The 13727-nt window shown below is 38.6% G+C and overlaps 3 protein-coding genes across 10 annotated transcripts in view; 1 reads left to right on the top strand and 2 right to left on the bottom strand.

The window, feature by feature from the left end:
* The window catches only part of LOC128260279 (moesin/ezrin/radixin homolog 1), a 29030-nt gene extending 20435 nt beyond the window's left edge, over positions 1 to 8595 (bottom strand). For 3 of the 8 annotated variants that reach the window (XM_052993141.1, XM_052993142.1, XM_052993143.1), the window contains exon 1: positions 751 to 992. The gene's annotated coding sequence lies outside the window, so the exon portion shown is untranslated. Of the gene's footprint in view, positions 1 to 750; positions 994 to 3704; positions 3726 to 8108; positions 8273 to 8438 lie in introns of those variants that run through there. The other 5 variants (XM_052993133.1, XM_052993134.1, XM_052993136.1 and 2 more) reach the window with 5 other exon arrangements.
* A 379-nt stretch (positions 8596 to 8974) lies between these two features.
* On the bottom strand, positions 8975 to 10870 carry LOC128260282 (uroporphyrinogen-III synthase). Its single transcript, XM_052993146.1, has one exon. It carries the CDS (start codon positions 10622 to 10624, stop codon positions 9791 to 9793), a length of 834 nt encoding a protein of 277 aa, XP_052849106.1. The 5' UTR covers positions 10625 to 10870; the 3' UTR covers positions 8975 to 9790.
* Positions 10871 to 10974: 104 nt separating this feature from the next.
* Positions 10975 to 13483, top strand: LOC128260281 (protein MAK16 homolog). Its single transcript, XM_052993145.1, has 4 exons — positions 10975 to 11126; positions 11194 to 11240; positions 11308 to 12127; positions 12945 to 13483. Exons 1-4 carry the CDS (start codon positions 11112 to 11114, stop codon positions 13107 to 13109), a joined length of 1047 nt encoding a protein of 348 aa, XP_052849105.1. The 5' UTR covers positions 10975 to 11111; the 3' UTR covers positions 13110 to 13483.
* Positions 13484 to 13727: the final 244 nt, after the last annotated feature.

Raw genomic sequence — 13727 nt, 5'->3', positions numbered from 1 at the left:
GTAAAACCTTATGTAAGAGGAAGTTGTTCCCCGATCGACTTCCACTTTACCACTTATTTGGCATCGATTGCATTTCACGACAGTCCATATAAAGGCGGCTGAATCTCTTTCCTGTCGATTTTCCGACTTTTCGCCATCGCAAATAGCAGTTAGTTTCGGTTTTGGTCTTGGTTTTGGTCATTTACACTGTCCACCAGTCTATCAACTTGTTTATGATCTGGGTGCAGAAGGGGCAGGGGAAGGAGGAGGTGTTCACCTGGTGCTACAGTGATTTCTCCCTTGAAACTATTCTTTTTTTTACCCATATTACAATGCGTGTTTGTTGTACTACTATTGACTTCTTTATACTTTTAAGATATCCTAATAATTTACAAATGAATAAGAAGGGTTAGTAGAACGACAGATTCTTTATTACTTTCGATTAATTGAAAAGAAAGCAATGAGATTAATTGAACCTCAATAATTCGAGACTCAAAGCGTGAAACATCTGTTGAACATTTGGCGAGGGATCACTGTAGTTGCTTTAGCTGCTGGTCAGAGATTTTGCTGCTTCTCTGCGCTTTTGTTGCTGCCTTTTAGAAAGTATGTCAGTTTAGAAAAGCCGTTGACTGTCCACCTCTGGTCACTCACACTATGGCACTCGCACTAGCACACACTGACACTCACACGGGCACAGATACACACACATTCACACCTGTGTGCTTAACTTTAGTTTAGACTTAAAAATGTGTTTGAATGTTGAATACCAACCGCAGTTTGTTTTTGCTTCTTCTCGCTTTCGATTCTTCTTCTTGTTGGATCAACACTAAAGAACACACGAAAAAAAACGTCAAAAATTGCGGGAGCGTCCAAAGGAAAGAGTGTATCACAACAACAACGTTAGCAACAGCGGCGCAGCGCACACAACGGTAGCTTGGCTGAGAGGAAATCGGAGTAAACGTCTGCTTGAAACGAGCGCGCCGTCGCGACTGTCTCAGTTTTTTTACCACAGCGCCGAGCTGCTGCGTCGCTGCCAACGCCGACGTCGCTGTTTTCGCTTGGCTCCAAGAGAGCACATGAGAGCGGATCCAAGCTTAATCTCTCCGAGCGAAGCGAAAACAGCGACGCCAGCGTCGGCAGCGAACCGAACAAAATTTAACAATAACTTAGCAACAACAAAATCAGAGAGCTTCAGTCGACTAAGGGATACCCAGCAAAAGGAGTAATGATATTACCCGGATAAAAATATGTGATAAAATATATTTTAAACGGATGACCTGTAAAAAATAATGTTTGTTATACGAATATTTTGAAGCAATAAAAATGCTACAGATGGAGTTAATTCGGATAACATTAAAAAGACATAAGATGAAAATAGTTTCTCCGAAAGTAGTCGTTTTGTTAAGTTTTAAAGTTAGTGATCACAGGAGCTTAACACTCTAATAACTAAAATAATAATAAATAAATTGATCTTTTTTAACCAATAAAGTCAATGGGAATGTTTGAAACAATTTATTTTACATGTACAATTTATTAGCTAAAACTCCAATTTGTTATCTTATAGATCAAATATGTCAACTCTCAGAGTACTATCAACTCTTATGATCAATTCAGGTCAGTTAAGGCACAGGTAATTGAAAAACCCCATTATGGTTGCATTGTTTTGCGGAATCGCTATTCACTGTTGCAATCTACGACTCTGACCCGCCTTGTAAACGTTGCTTCCAAGATATACTAAGCCGACCCCACGCAATTGAATTGAAAATAGAACTATTAACAGTGCTAAGAAGTTAGCAAACATCGAGTCAGAGCCAGCGGATCGTATTCCCGAGAACCAAGTGTAACCGATATCACCCGTCAAGACCTTGGGTCCAACATTCCGGCAGTCGCAAGCCAACATGCCAACATGCCAACATATGTACTTACGATCGTACAGAAAAGTGCGATGTGAGCATATCACCAATAACACTTAGTCAAGGCTTAGTGAAGTACAGTGAACCCTGTGAGTTTACAGTTTTCATGAATTTGTAGAATCCAAAAGTATACTTTTCAGAGCCTAAAGTCTTATTGCCGATAAGGAATTTACAAAAAATTCAAGAAAGTCTTTTAACAGCTGGCAATTAAACCACACGATTAATAATCATTCAGTTTTCATAAGTTGTGAGTAAATTTAAAAATTATTTAGAGGTATATCGATATTAAAGGATTGATCAGTTTTTTTAAAAATCGAATATTTTTAAAATATCAATTTCGATCGATTATGATCAGACAAATTTTTAAGTACTAGCAGCCTTCGTTAATGAGCTATTCACTCCATTCATTTAGGATATCAGCAGTGGAGCAATGCTCTCAGAACCAAAAATAGAACATTACGTAGTATCCGAAACGCGAAAAAAAATAAAAAAAAACAATATAGTATATCAACTTGAGAATTGATAAAAACAAAAAAAACACAGCAACAGCCACATGTACTGCAAAACTGTACAAACAAATGTATGTTATCACTCGAGTTGGCGCGTAAGCAAAAGAAAAACGAAAACTTAGGCTCCATAAATGATTTATGCAATGCAATTTATTCGGCAAGGGGTAAAGGAGTTCCATAGTGGCGTACGTAATCAAACAAATTTAGTGTTTCTAATTTCTAATCAATATTATTAACTGATTAAAAGAAGAATTAAAGATATAAGCGTAATTTTCGTATACTTCACTATACGTTTTACTCAAAACATAAAAAGTTAAGCTACTAAAAAACCTATATTATGTTTAAATTTAGTAGAATAAAATATATTTATGAAAACATGGTTTTGCAAACGAATCACGTCAAACTGGTTTATTTAATTTTAGTTAAATCTGTTTGGAGTTATGATGTTATATTTTAAGGGGCTAAAGTACTCCTAATCTTTATTTGTTTAAACTCAATCGAAAAGTAAAAATATAAACTGCTCAGATTTTAATTAAACACTCCTTAAATTGTTAACTGATCAACAATGAGAAATGGCGATCAACATTCCAGAATCTTTTCTCAGGCAGCCAGTTCCAAAAAAAGAGACAACTCCTTGAGTGTTTTTATTTATATTTTTATTTTTTGAACGCTCACTTTCAAAAGCACTTAAACAACACACAAAAAAACAGCAGTGGCGAGAAGAAGAAAAGTAAAAGCCCACACAAAGTGTTGTGCAAGTGAAAAAGAGAAAGATAAGATACGAAAATGGTTGAATGGATTGTAAGGGGGAAGAGAAGAAAGGGTTGGGGTCTGGAGGTCGCTGGCAGTAAAGACACAACTATTCAGAACACCAAAGTTAAGTTCCTCTGGATTGCTTAAAAGATAGCAAAAGTGGAGTTCTCCGAACAAAACAACGATTTACCATCGATTAGAGCCCCAAAGAACTCCCACGATCGACAGTATAGTAAACTTGACATTACTTAAAAAATAAAGTTACAGACAACCATTTTATAAAACTGTTGGATTCGTAGAAAATATTACAAATAATCCCAATGCAACACCACACGCTATCCGAAAAAGAAAGGCTATGGATTTTGTAGATCCCGAGATTTTTAAACAAGTTCTTGAACTCCTACTTCAATTGACCCAGTAAACCTCCGTTCACCCCCTTTTTTATCCCGACTTATCTCGCTGCATTCTCTTCTGACTCATTGCATTGATAAATATCTCACGCGTCGCAGCTTTTGGAAAATTGGGTGAAGGGCGAACTAAAGTTACTCACTTGAAAAACTTTAAGATTTATTAAAAAATATAATGGTTTTAGACAAAAATTTATTAATTCGGCTTCTCTTTCGGCACTCTTTTGGTTACTCTCTTTTCTCCGTTTCTCTCTTTTTTTAACGGCTGCGGCGAAGTGCACGTAGCAAAAGTCTGAAACAAAATGAGTAAGGCCAAAAAAACGAAGCAAAATGAAATGCAATTGGGGAGAAATAAAAGAGAGCGGGAGAGAATGCAAAGATGATCGGTAAACAAACAACAAAAATTTGAACAAAAAAAAACAAGTCACGCGGCTTAACAGCCAGTGTTGGCCAAAAAGATGAGAATCAAGGTGTCGTGGAGAACATTTAAACTGATTAAAATTAAATCGGGAATGAAATGGTTGTAATATTTTATGAATCAAACATCACCCGTTTGTAAATTTTATTATAGAAAAACCTGTGTAAAAACGTTGTAAAAAATATTCTGACTCTCTGTAAATTCCACATAAGTGTCATATAGAAGTCAGCTTCCAAGAAACAATATAAATTTCGAAACCAAAAATTTATAAGCTAGCAGAAAAGTTATGGCTAAAGAAAGGGTTAAAATGTAGGGCGCCATTCATGATCGCCAAGCGTAACAAGTGTTAATTTGATCAGGTGGCAACACTGAGAAATTTGAAAGCAACGTTTTCCCCATTACGTAATGATCTGGTCTCGCTCTCTCTCTATCTCTCTCCCCTTTTCTCTTTATCCATATATTTTACTCTCTACGCGCTTAACTAGTCAAGCATAACAACACAAACAACAACTCGTTTTGGTTAATTAACATAAAAAACGGTACAAAAACAACAAAACGCCGCACACTTGTTGCACCCAAAAAACGAGAGAGAGGAAAATATAGTAACGAAAAATGAAAAGCCGACGCCTGAGCAAACACAAGAGAGCGTTTCCAGAGAGCCAGAGAAATTGAGGAAAAGATAGGGAGAGTGGAAGAAAGAGAGAGGAAGTTCCTTTCCTTTTATCGCAAAATTTCAAGTTCGCAGTCAGCTTAAAAAAACTGCATTGCAAAAATACGCAAATGTTTACAGATACAGTAAAACCTCGCAAAGTGAAATAAAAAAACACAATAAATACTTCATACTTATTTAAGTATATTTAATTTCATAATTTAAGAATGACTTATCAGGTTTTTGTATTTTTATAATTTTTATTTAAATAAACTAAAATATTTTTCCCCTTTTAGAAAATAAAGAGAAAAGGAAGATTACCATCTCTTTGTTTTCAATATATAAATATAAGATTCAGAAGAGGACAGTTTGAAGTTTCAGCAAACTTTAGTTCCTTGTACCAGCGATCGCTGTACTTCGATAGCATTCGGTCTGCGCCCTTCTGTTTTCGTGAATAAATAAATACAAATTTAACGAACGCTTGGGCGGCCAACAGACGCAACCATGACGTCAGGCGCTTTCGTTGTCTCGCGCGCATTTCGCCTTTGTGTTCGTTGCAAATTTTGTGTATTCAATGTCAAAACCCATGGCCCGAAACACGGCCAAAAGCCATTCCCAACCGCCAAAAAAAAAGCCCCCAGCCAGACAATTGTGGGTGCGTTTAGGGATGGAAAACTCAGTTGACTATATAACCTGAATCTCGATTTGCCAATTTCAAAAACGAAATAATTTTTCAGCCTAAAATCTTTAAAATAATTATTTTTTGAAAAGGTCTTGCAACGCGTTTGACTCGGGATACATTTACGAGTTGGTTTGAATAACATTCAGAAACGAAAAATATAACATTTTTAAAGGCCAATCGGTAAATTGTAATTACTATGTATTTTTAAGTTAAGAATCTTTTACAGCAAATCCCGGTAATAAACAGATGTAAATCGGTTAAAAAACGTTTGAGTATTCAAGTGGTTATAAGAATCAAAGGTATTTTTTTTTACTAAATTCATACTTTGACCTCAAGTATTCTAGGCCACTAATTAAAGTATTAATTTAATGTAAATCTGGCTTTCCGCTCTGAACTGGATCATTTATTCTGAGCTTTGCTTGATCCTTAAGATCCACACGCTACCATCTTTACAATCAAAGTTTGGACGCTTTTTTTTACCTGCCCGAGCGATAAAGCAAGAAGGATGACGAAGAGGAGAAGATACTAACCAAAATGGCAACACTGACGGTGAAAACCGGTTTTATTTTCGTATTTCACATTTTTTTTTTTTTTGGTTTTGTGAGCGCATCAAAAAATATGCAAACGTAGAAAAAATACGTTTCCAGTCAAATACAAATGTGCTAATTGAGCTAATAGAGAAAGAGTTGACCATTTTCCAAACTATAAATCAAATAATGAATAGCCAAACAACAAATCCGAGCGCCAGAAAGAGAGGAGTGTAAAAAAAAAGGCGGACAGCATCCGCTGCCAATGGCAGTGTGTGGGTGTGAGCGAGACGGTCGGTAGCCTAGTTATGCCAGATGCGAATAATGGGTATCAGGGAAATATCAGTTTTTTGAATGTATCGGTTTGGCCATTATGCAAATTATACAAGAAGAAAACGATAACTGACAAAAAAGTTCGCACTACCTCAAAAATAGTTCTTTAAGAAAACCAAAAAAAAGTTTTTAAATATGTGTAAGCAGATATAAAACGGATTCGTAACGTTTAAAAATCCAACATTGTTCAATATAGTTATCGTATTTTAAAAATACATTTTTTTATATAAAAATATTTAGGAAATTAGATTTCAAGGAGTTGTAATAACTTAAAATAAACATTCAAGTATTACAACCCAATTAAAATAGTATAAAAAAAAACGATTTTCTAGGGTATTTTTTAAGCCGTAACAAGTGCGGCATGCAAATTTCTTTGTCTGTTCGTTGGACTCTATCGATTCTCAACAACTTGTTTTGGCTTATTGAACAGCATTCATTTGAGAAATGAAGAAGCTGACAACTTTGTCGCTTTCTCAGTGCCACACAAAACCGTTACAAATTGGCCGGGGAATGTGAGAAAAGAGGAAGATGTCGATAAAGAAAGGGCACTCGGAAAAAATATATTATTATTGAAGACCTCTTAATTTAAGATCACGTTATTTAATAATGACTTATTGAATATTTATTTCTTTTATTTGACAATTTAAAAAAATGTTTAACTTTTATTTTTATTATTGATGTTTAATAATAGATGTTTAATAACTGATTTAAGCATCTGCAACCTTTGTCTCTGTGCAGATGCTAGACAAGATCTGCTGACTCACAATTTTTTTTAGTAAGACCCTGCCCTGATAATGCATGACAAATCACAAAAAAAGAAGTAAGCAAGCAGTCTGAACAGCCTGAAAGTGACCCGGTTTAATAATAATAAATAATAATATACGAGAGAAGTGGAAGAGCGAGTAATTCTAACAGCTCTTTGAACCCGTATCAAAAACGGGCCACCAAACAGCATCGACAGCGATGAGCTTGAGATCCTTCGATAGGCGTGATACCAAAGCTGTGATGGGCCAATATTTTTGGACAGTTCTAGCAATGTTTTTCAAATTGTAGGGTTTCACTAAAGCGTTCTAATTTATTTGACAATTCAAAAAGAAAACTCGTTACTCAAAACACTTTCTTTGTAGATATACTTAATATTTTTTTTAAATTTTCCGGATATTTTTGAGACAATTTATTAATTGTTGTTAATTTATTGTTGACAATAATAATATTTCAGATTAAAATGGTGTTTAAAAAATAATTGATATGATTTCTGTTGAAAGACTTTAATAGATAACTTTTTAATAGTGATCAAAATTAAATTTCTTTTGGTGTTGGAATTTTTTGGCCTTTTTAGCTATTTGTGTTGGCATCACCGATCGCCAGTTAACATGGTTGGGAAAAAGCGCCGCACGCAGTTCCATTTGGAAGCGCGATATTCTAACTGGAAAATGCGACTTCATGCTAATGGGATAAATGTTTCAAAAGCCCAAGGCAAGTGCGAAAGAGATGGCGAAAGGGGTGGAGGCGAAGGCGAGACAAAGACGGCGGAAAACTTTGGCTGGAAAAACGGTGGTTGGAGTAACGGCTGCAATTTTCACACGCTTCTTTCACACAGCTGCCAAAAAATTAAAAATTCACTCCAAAATTATGGTGCTGGTACGCTCTAATGCCGAATTAATTTAAGAAGCTTTGGTGCGTGCGAGCGGAAAATAAGCGTCTTTAAATATGTATTTTACTTATTTATTTGTGACTTTGTTGTATTGCCATTTAATTTTTAAAGTGTTTTTTTTTAAATGCCGGTTAATGACTCACACTCCATTTCCTCTCTCTTTCGCACACATACTGCCACATACCGGTATTTCAGCCTTTGCTTTACTCTCTTTCTTCGATTGTTTCACATTTCTTTCTTATTATTTAGAGTAAAAAAAAGACAGTTAAATACGAAAAACTCACTCACACACGCATGGAAAGCACTTTTATGTTTTTTGCCTTGCCGGCAAAAAGCAAAACTTGTGTTTTTATGGTTTTTCGGCTTTAGTCGGTTGTTTTGTTCCGTTTTTATTTTTTTATTTTTGCACACACACGGAAAAAAATTGAGATCTCGTCGCAGCGAAAAACGCAACACGAATAAAAAATGCGGACAATAAAAACTGTTTTTTGCCGGTGTGTGAAGGTATGCGTGTGTGTGTGAAAGAGAGCCGCGTGTGCATAAGTATGTGTGCGCTTGTTGCGCTTTTATCTAGTGCCTTGGAATTTGGTACTTCTATTTGACTTTTCACTTACGTTTCGTTTTCGATTCCAATTGCCGCGTGTTTTTCCGGCTTTCCTTTTGGCTCCTTTGTTTTCCCTGGTGTTTCGCAAACGAAACGAAAAATCAAATAAACGCAAAAAAAAGAGCGAAAACGAAAAACAAAAACTGTTGGTCGAAGTGTGACCGTCTCTGGATCGTATAAATATACCAACCGGTTTTCAAAAATGTACTAGAAATGACCATACGTAGTTAGCCGAGATACGCACCGCAGTTAGCGCAAACACCGTCGACATATATCAAACACACCAACCATTTTAATTTTTTTAAATATCCCGCGAAGATTTGAATGTATCCGATCGAAATGAAAAAAAAAACAAAAGCCTGTAGTTTATTTGTTCATTAAGTATTAAAAAGCCACCAAAATAATGTTATTCTAAAAAAGCCAATAATTTTAATAGAAAAGTGTTTACAATAGTAAATATAAGTGTTTCTGTCGAGATAATAAAAAAAGAACTTATTAAATGTTTGATAGTATAACATTTAAATACAATAATAAAAACTGCTGAACTAACCCAAAACATATATAAACTAAAAGTTTATTTAAATCTCAGTTGACAAAAAGTAAAAGTCAATTATATTGAGAATAACTAAAGTCAATAATCGCTTAAATTTACTTTAGTTCTCTGCCACCTCCGATTTGACCCACAAAGACTACAGACTAAATTTAGAAAAGAAACAATTTATTCAGCTTAATCCAATGGTAAACAGAAAATAAAGACGTCGGCATTTGATGCCCGCTAATTTTGTACTCGCTCGGAGGTCAATCGAAAAAAAAACTACGAGTTTTAGTCTTTTTTTTTGTGTTTCTTTTGGGGGACGTAATTACTTATCCTGGGGTTTATAATCATGTGGACTCTAATTGTGATTTTATTTTCTAGTCTTAGAAGAATTAATATAACAAAGTCGTAGATTTTAACCTTTTCATTGAATTTGGCAACCAAAGTCCTGCTTTTTCCACATTACTCATACAATTTTATGTGGGACAAATATGATTTCCATTTACATTTTTTACTAACTTACATTTTTTGACTAAGAAGTTTTAGATGCAGAAAGAATTTTATAATCTTGGGACTATAAATTCTAAAACGTTAGAATCTGTAGGATATTGCTTAACAATTTGAGTTATGCATATGAAAACGATACGATTAGAGATTTATGCAGGGGCTTAATAAGCCTAGCACATTATATTGTGCTGTATTTTGAAATTATAATATAGAGCTGCTAAATCCAACCTCTTGGCTTTGTGCATATGAAAATGATAGATAATCCAGGCTTATGGTGTCTTGGACATTAGACCTGCTCACGAATCTTAGGGTTAAGCGTCTTAATTGTTATTCTCGAGGGCGGCGATCCGTTCGCGCTCCTTGAGCAGCCGTTCGCGGCTGTCCTGCGGATTGAGCAGCACCTTGACCAGGTGCTCCACGGTGGGCCGCTCGGCGGTGCAGTAGACCTTCAGGCCCTGCGACTCGAGGGCTCGCCGGGTGCTCGGCCCGATGGCCACCAGCTTCCACTTGTCCATGGACAGCTGGCGCGCCCCGAAGTACTGCTGGGCGCAGGTGACGCCCGATGGCGAGAAGAAGGCGAGAAATTCGATGGACTCGCCGTAGATCTCCAGTGCCCGCTCCACATTCTCGCCCAGCTCGGGATGGCAGCGCGTCTCGTAGACCTCGCAGGCGTCCACGGAGAAACCGTTCTCCGCCAGCTTCGAGAGCAGCGTGTCCGTTGCCAAATTGCCGCACGGCAGGAGCAGCGGCAGAGCGCGCGATCCATCGAACGTGTCCACAATGTACTCGCCCAGGGCCCGGGCATTCCCCGTCTGTTTGCCGTGCGTGAAGAGCTGGTCCAAGGTGCTCAGGGCCAGATTGTGGGTCACCTCGCCGACGGCATAGTTATGCAACATCTTCCAACCGCCCGGCAGTTGGCCCAGATTGAGGGATTCCGCCACCGCCTCCACGCAACGCGGCGATGTGAAGATGATGCCAGCATATTTGTCCGGATTCTGAAGCTTCGAGCGCAGCTCCTCCAAATTCTTGAAGCCAAAACTTAGTGTGGGCACAAAGACCGGATTGAAGTCGTGCTTCTCCAGCGTTTCCGCGTACACATCGCTGCTGTCCGACTCCGATTTGAATATAATCACCGTCCGCTGGCGACTCGTCATCGTTATATTTTGTTCGCTTTGGTTTTCCCGGACTTTCTGCGCTGACGGAATGCTGCCTGCTGTCTTATTTGTGCTTATTTTGCACTTTTTCCGCCTCGTTACTAGCCCCGTCCACCGTCGCCGTCGCCGCCGCCGTCGCCGCCGCCGCAGCGCCTCTTTTGCTGGCGGAATTAGCGAAAATAAGCGATATTTACTTTTAGCCTTTTTGCTAATTTCGTGTTGCACCTTCGCACCGTATTGCTATCTCCTTCCGATCAGCTGTTTAGCCGGTGGCCAGAGAGCGTTGCCAGATATGTTGAATTTGACAAATTTTTTTTTTAGCTGGGCTGGACACTCTAACAAATCGAAGGTAATCGATTTCACCGCGATTACCGCCGTTGAAAACATCGATAATTTTGTGTTTTGTTGCGCTGCACGTGTTCCAAATTTGATTGCATTCGTTTGGTGATTTTGTTGGATTTAAGGCATTTAAAACACCAGCGACGCCATGCAGCACGACGACGTGAGTTTTCTATTTCGCTCAACAAATCAGATGCTTGCATTAATCCCGATTTCTTGGCCATTTCCAGGTGGTTTGGAGCATCATCAACAAGTCCTTCTGCTCGCACAAAGTCAAGTAAGTTATTCCATGTGATAGAGGATATAGTTATGCCAAATATATATATATATATATACCTTGACAGGACCGACACACGTACCTTCTGCCGACATGAGTACAATCTCACGGGTCTGTGCACGCGGCGCACCTGTCCACTGGCCAATTCGCAATATGCCACCGTGCGCGAGGAGAAGGGCATCATCTATTTGTTCATCAAGACCGCCGAACGGGCGCACATGCCCAGCAAACTCTGGGAGCGCATCAAGTTGTCGCGCAACTTCGAGAAGGCCATCGAGCAGATCAACGAGAACCTGGTCTTCTGGCCCAAGTACATGATCGCCAAGAACAAGCAGCGCTTCCTCAAGATCACCCAATATCTGATGCGAATGCGCAGGCTGAAGCTGCGCCGCCAGAAGCTGATTGTCCCACTGTCCACGAAGATCGAGCGGCGGGAGGCACGTCGCGAGGAGAAGGCCTTGGTGGCCGCCAAGATCGACAATCACATCGAGAAGGCCCTGATGGATCGCCTCAAGCACGGCACCTACCGCGACATCTACAACTTCTCGCAGACCGCATTCAACAAGGCTCTGGAGGCGGAACGCGTGGACGACGAGGATGAGGAGCTGGACGACGACGACGAGGAGGAGCAGGAGCTGGAGCGCGAAATGGAAGTGGACGCCGACGATTCCCGCGAAGCTGTCGAGCTGCAGAGGGACCTGCTCGACGAGGAGTTCGTTGAAGCCGATACGGATGATGATGATGATGACGACGACGACGACGACGAGGACGAGGACGATGAGCAGGCATACGACAGCGACTCCGGTCGGCGGGAGGAGGTCGAAGTGGGCAGCGATTTCGAGGATTCGGACGACGACGGCGATGATCCGGATGCAGATGATATTGAGGTAGACTTTCTGTTTATTTACCCTGATTTGTTGGCAATTTTTTCGGCTTTTACAACGTGTTGAAGGTTTTAAATTGATCTTTAGCCCATGCAATTTTGAAGGTGTTATTAAGGTAGACTTTTAAAGAGTTTAGATACGTTTTTCGGGTTTTTTAAATTGTATTTTAAAACATTTTGAGTTCATTATCTAAAGGGTGCCATTTTAAACTAATCTCTAGCCTTTCTTAAATGTTCATCTAAATTTTGTGAATTTTTCAGTTGAGTTTTAAAACATTTTGAGTTGTTTGCGTAAAGGTGCACATTTAAAAGCTTTAAACTAATCTTTAGCCTAAACAATGTTATATATTATGAAATTGAGGTAGTCTTTAGGTTTTTATATTAATTTTCGAATTTGGTGCCTATTACGTTATAGATTGTAAATTGAAAAGTTTCTTTTAGTCAGGATTGAATTCTTCATTTTTGCATTCATTCTTTATTTTGTTTACTTAGAGCATAGGCACCTTGAAAAATATTTGAAAAGACCCAAAACAGCAGTTAAAAATACTAAAATTGTGAGAAATTTTTTTATTTTAAAATCCTGCCTACGATTAGCACCCCGAAATTACCATAATAAGTAATAGAGAAACGAGTTCTCTGCCCGCGACTTCTGAGAGAATTCTGAGTTGCTGTGTAAGCTTTCGAGCACTTTGACGCTTTTCAATTCAGTTGCTGTTTCAATTCGGTGCGCGTAAAGTTTGAGCTCCAGAAAATTGCCAATAAATCATAGATGCTTGAATTCAAAACCAACGAACTAAACAAACAATTACGATCGCAAACAGGACATTAAAGTGCCCGCCAAAAAGTCCGCCAGCAAGGCGAAGAAGGACAAGAAATCAGCAGCAGCGGCCAACAGTCGTCGCAGCCGATCGAAACCCAAACTGGAGCTGGAGTACGAGTATGAAGTGGAGAACGAGGTGGAGGCACAGCGGCAGATGCGCCATTAGCCAGGTCCACAATTCGTTCCACCCACTAGCTGTTAACGCTTATTGTTTAGCCCACTAATTGTGTAATGCCGGTTAAGAATAGTATATTTTATATAAAACAAAACGACACAAAACTCCCTGTGAACATTCTGTATGGTGAGTTCCCAATTTTCGGAACGATGCATCCCATTCGATTTCATGCTACATCTTTCTCGCTCGCTCGCCTTTCTGACCAAAAAGCGTGCTGCTGGCTGACATTGAAAGTGCGTGAGATGAGGGTCAAGACACGGGGGCTACACGGCGGCAATGCAATGCAAAACCAGTTGCAAAAATATTCTATAAAAACTCTAAACTATTTTAGACAGAGCTACCGTTTTCGCATACCCTGTAAAACGTGTGTGCGATTGCAGGGAAAATTGTCAAGTGATGCGTTTGGATTGGGAAAATATTATACAGTTCCCTTTCATTCACATAGTAACATTATTTAGGAGCAACAATTTAAAAACCATTGTTTAGCATTTGGAAGAGGCCAAATTACAATAAGCAAATATGAGTATTTATAAAAAGTTTTCCCAAAAAAATTAAGGAATTAAAAAAAAAAGTTTGAAAACAGTATTGAGCATTTGAAAGCCATTATAA

This window comes from Drosophila gunungcola (genome assembly GCF_025200985.1).
Source record: "Drosophila gunungcola strain Sukarami chromosome X unlocalized genomic scaffold, Dgunungcola_SK_2 000021F, whole genome shotgun sequence".
In the NCBI taxonomy this organism is placed as follows: domain Eukaryota; kingdom Metazoa; phylum Arthropoda; class Insecta; order Diptera; family Drosophilidae; genus Drosophila; species Drosophila gunungcola.
The sequence above is the reverse complement of the archived record's forward strand: the minus strand, read 5'-3'. Positions and strand labels throughout refer to the sequence as shown.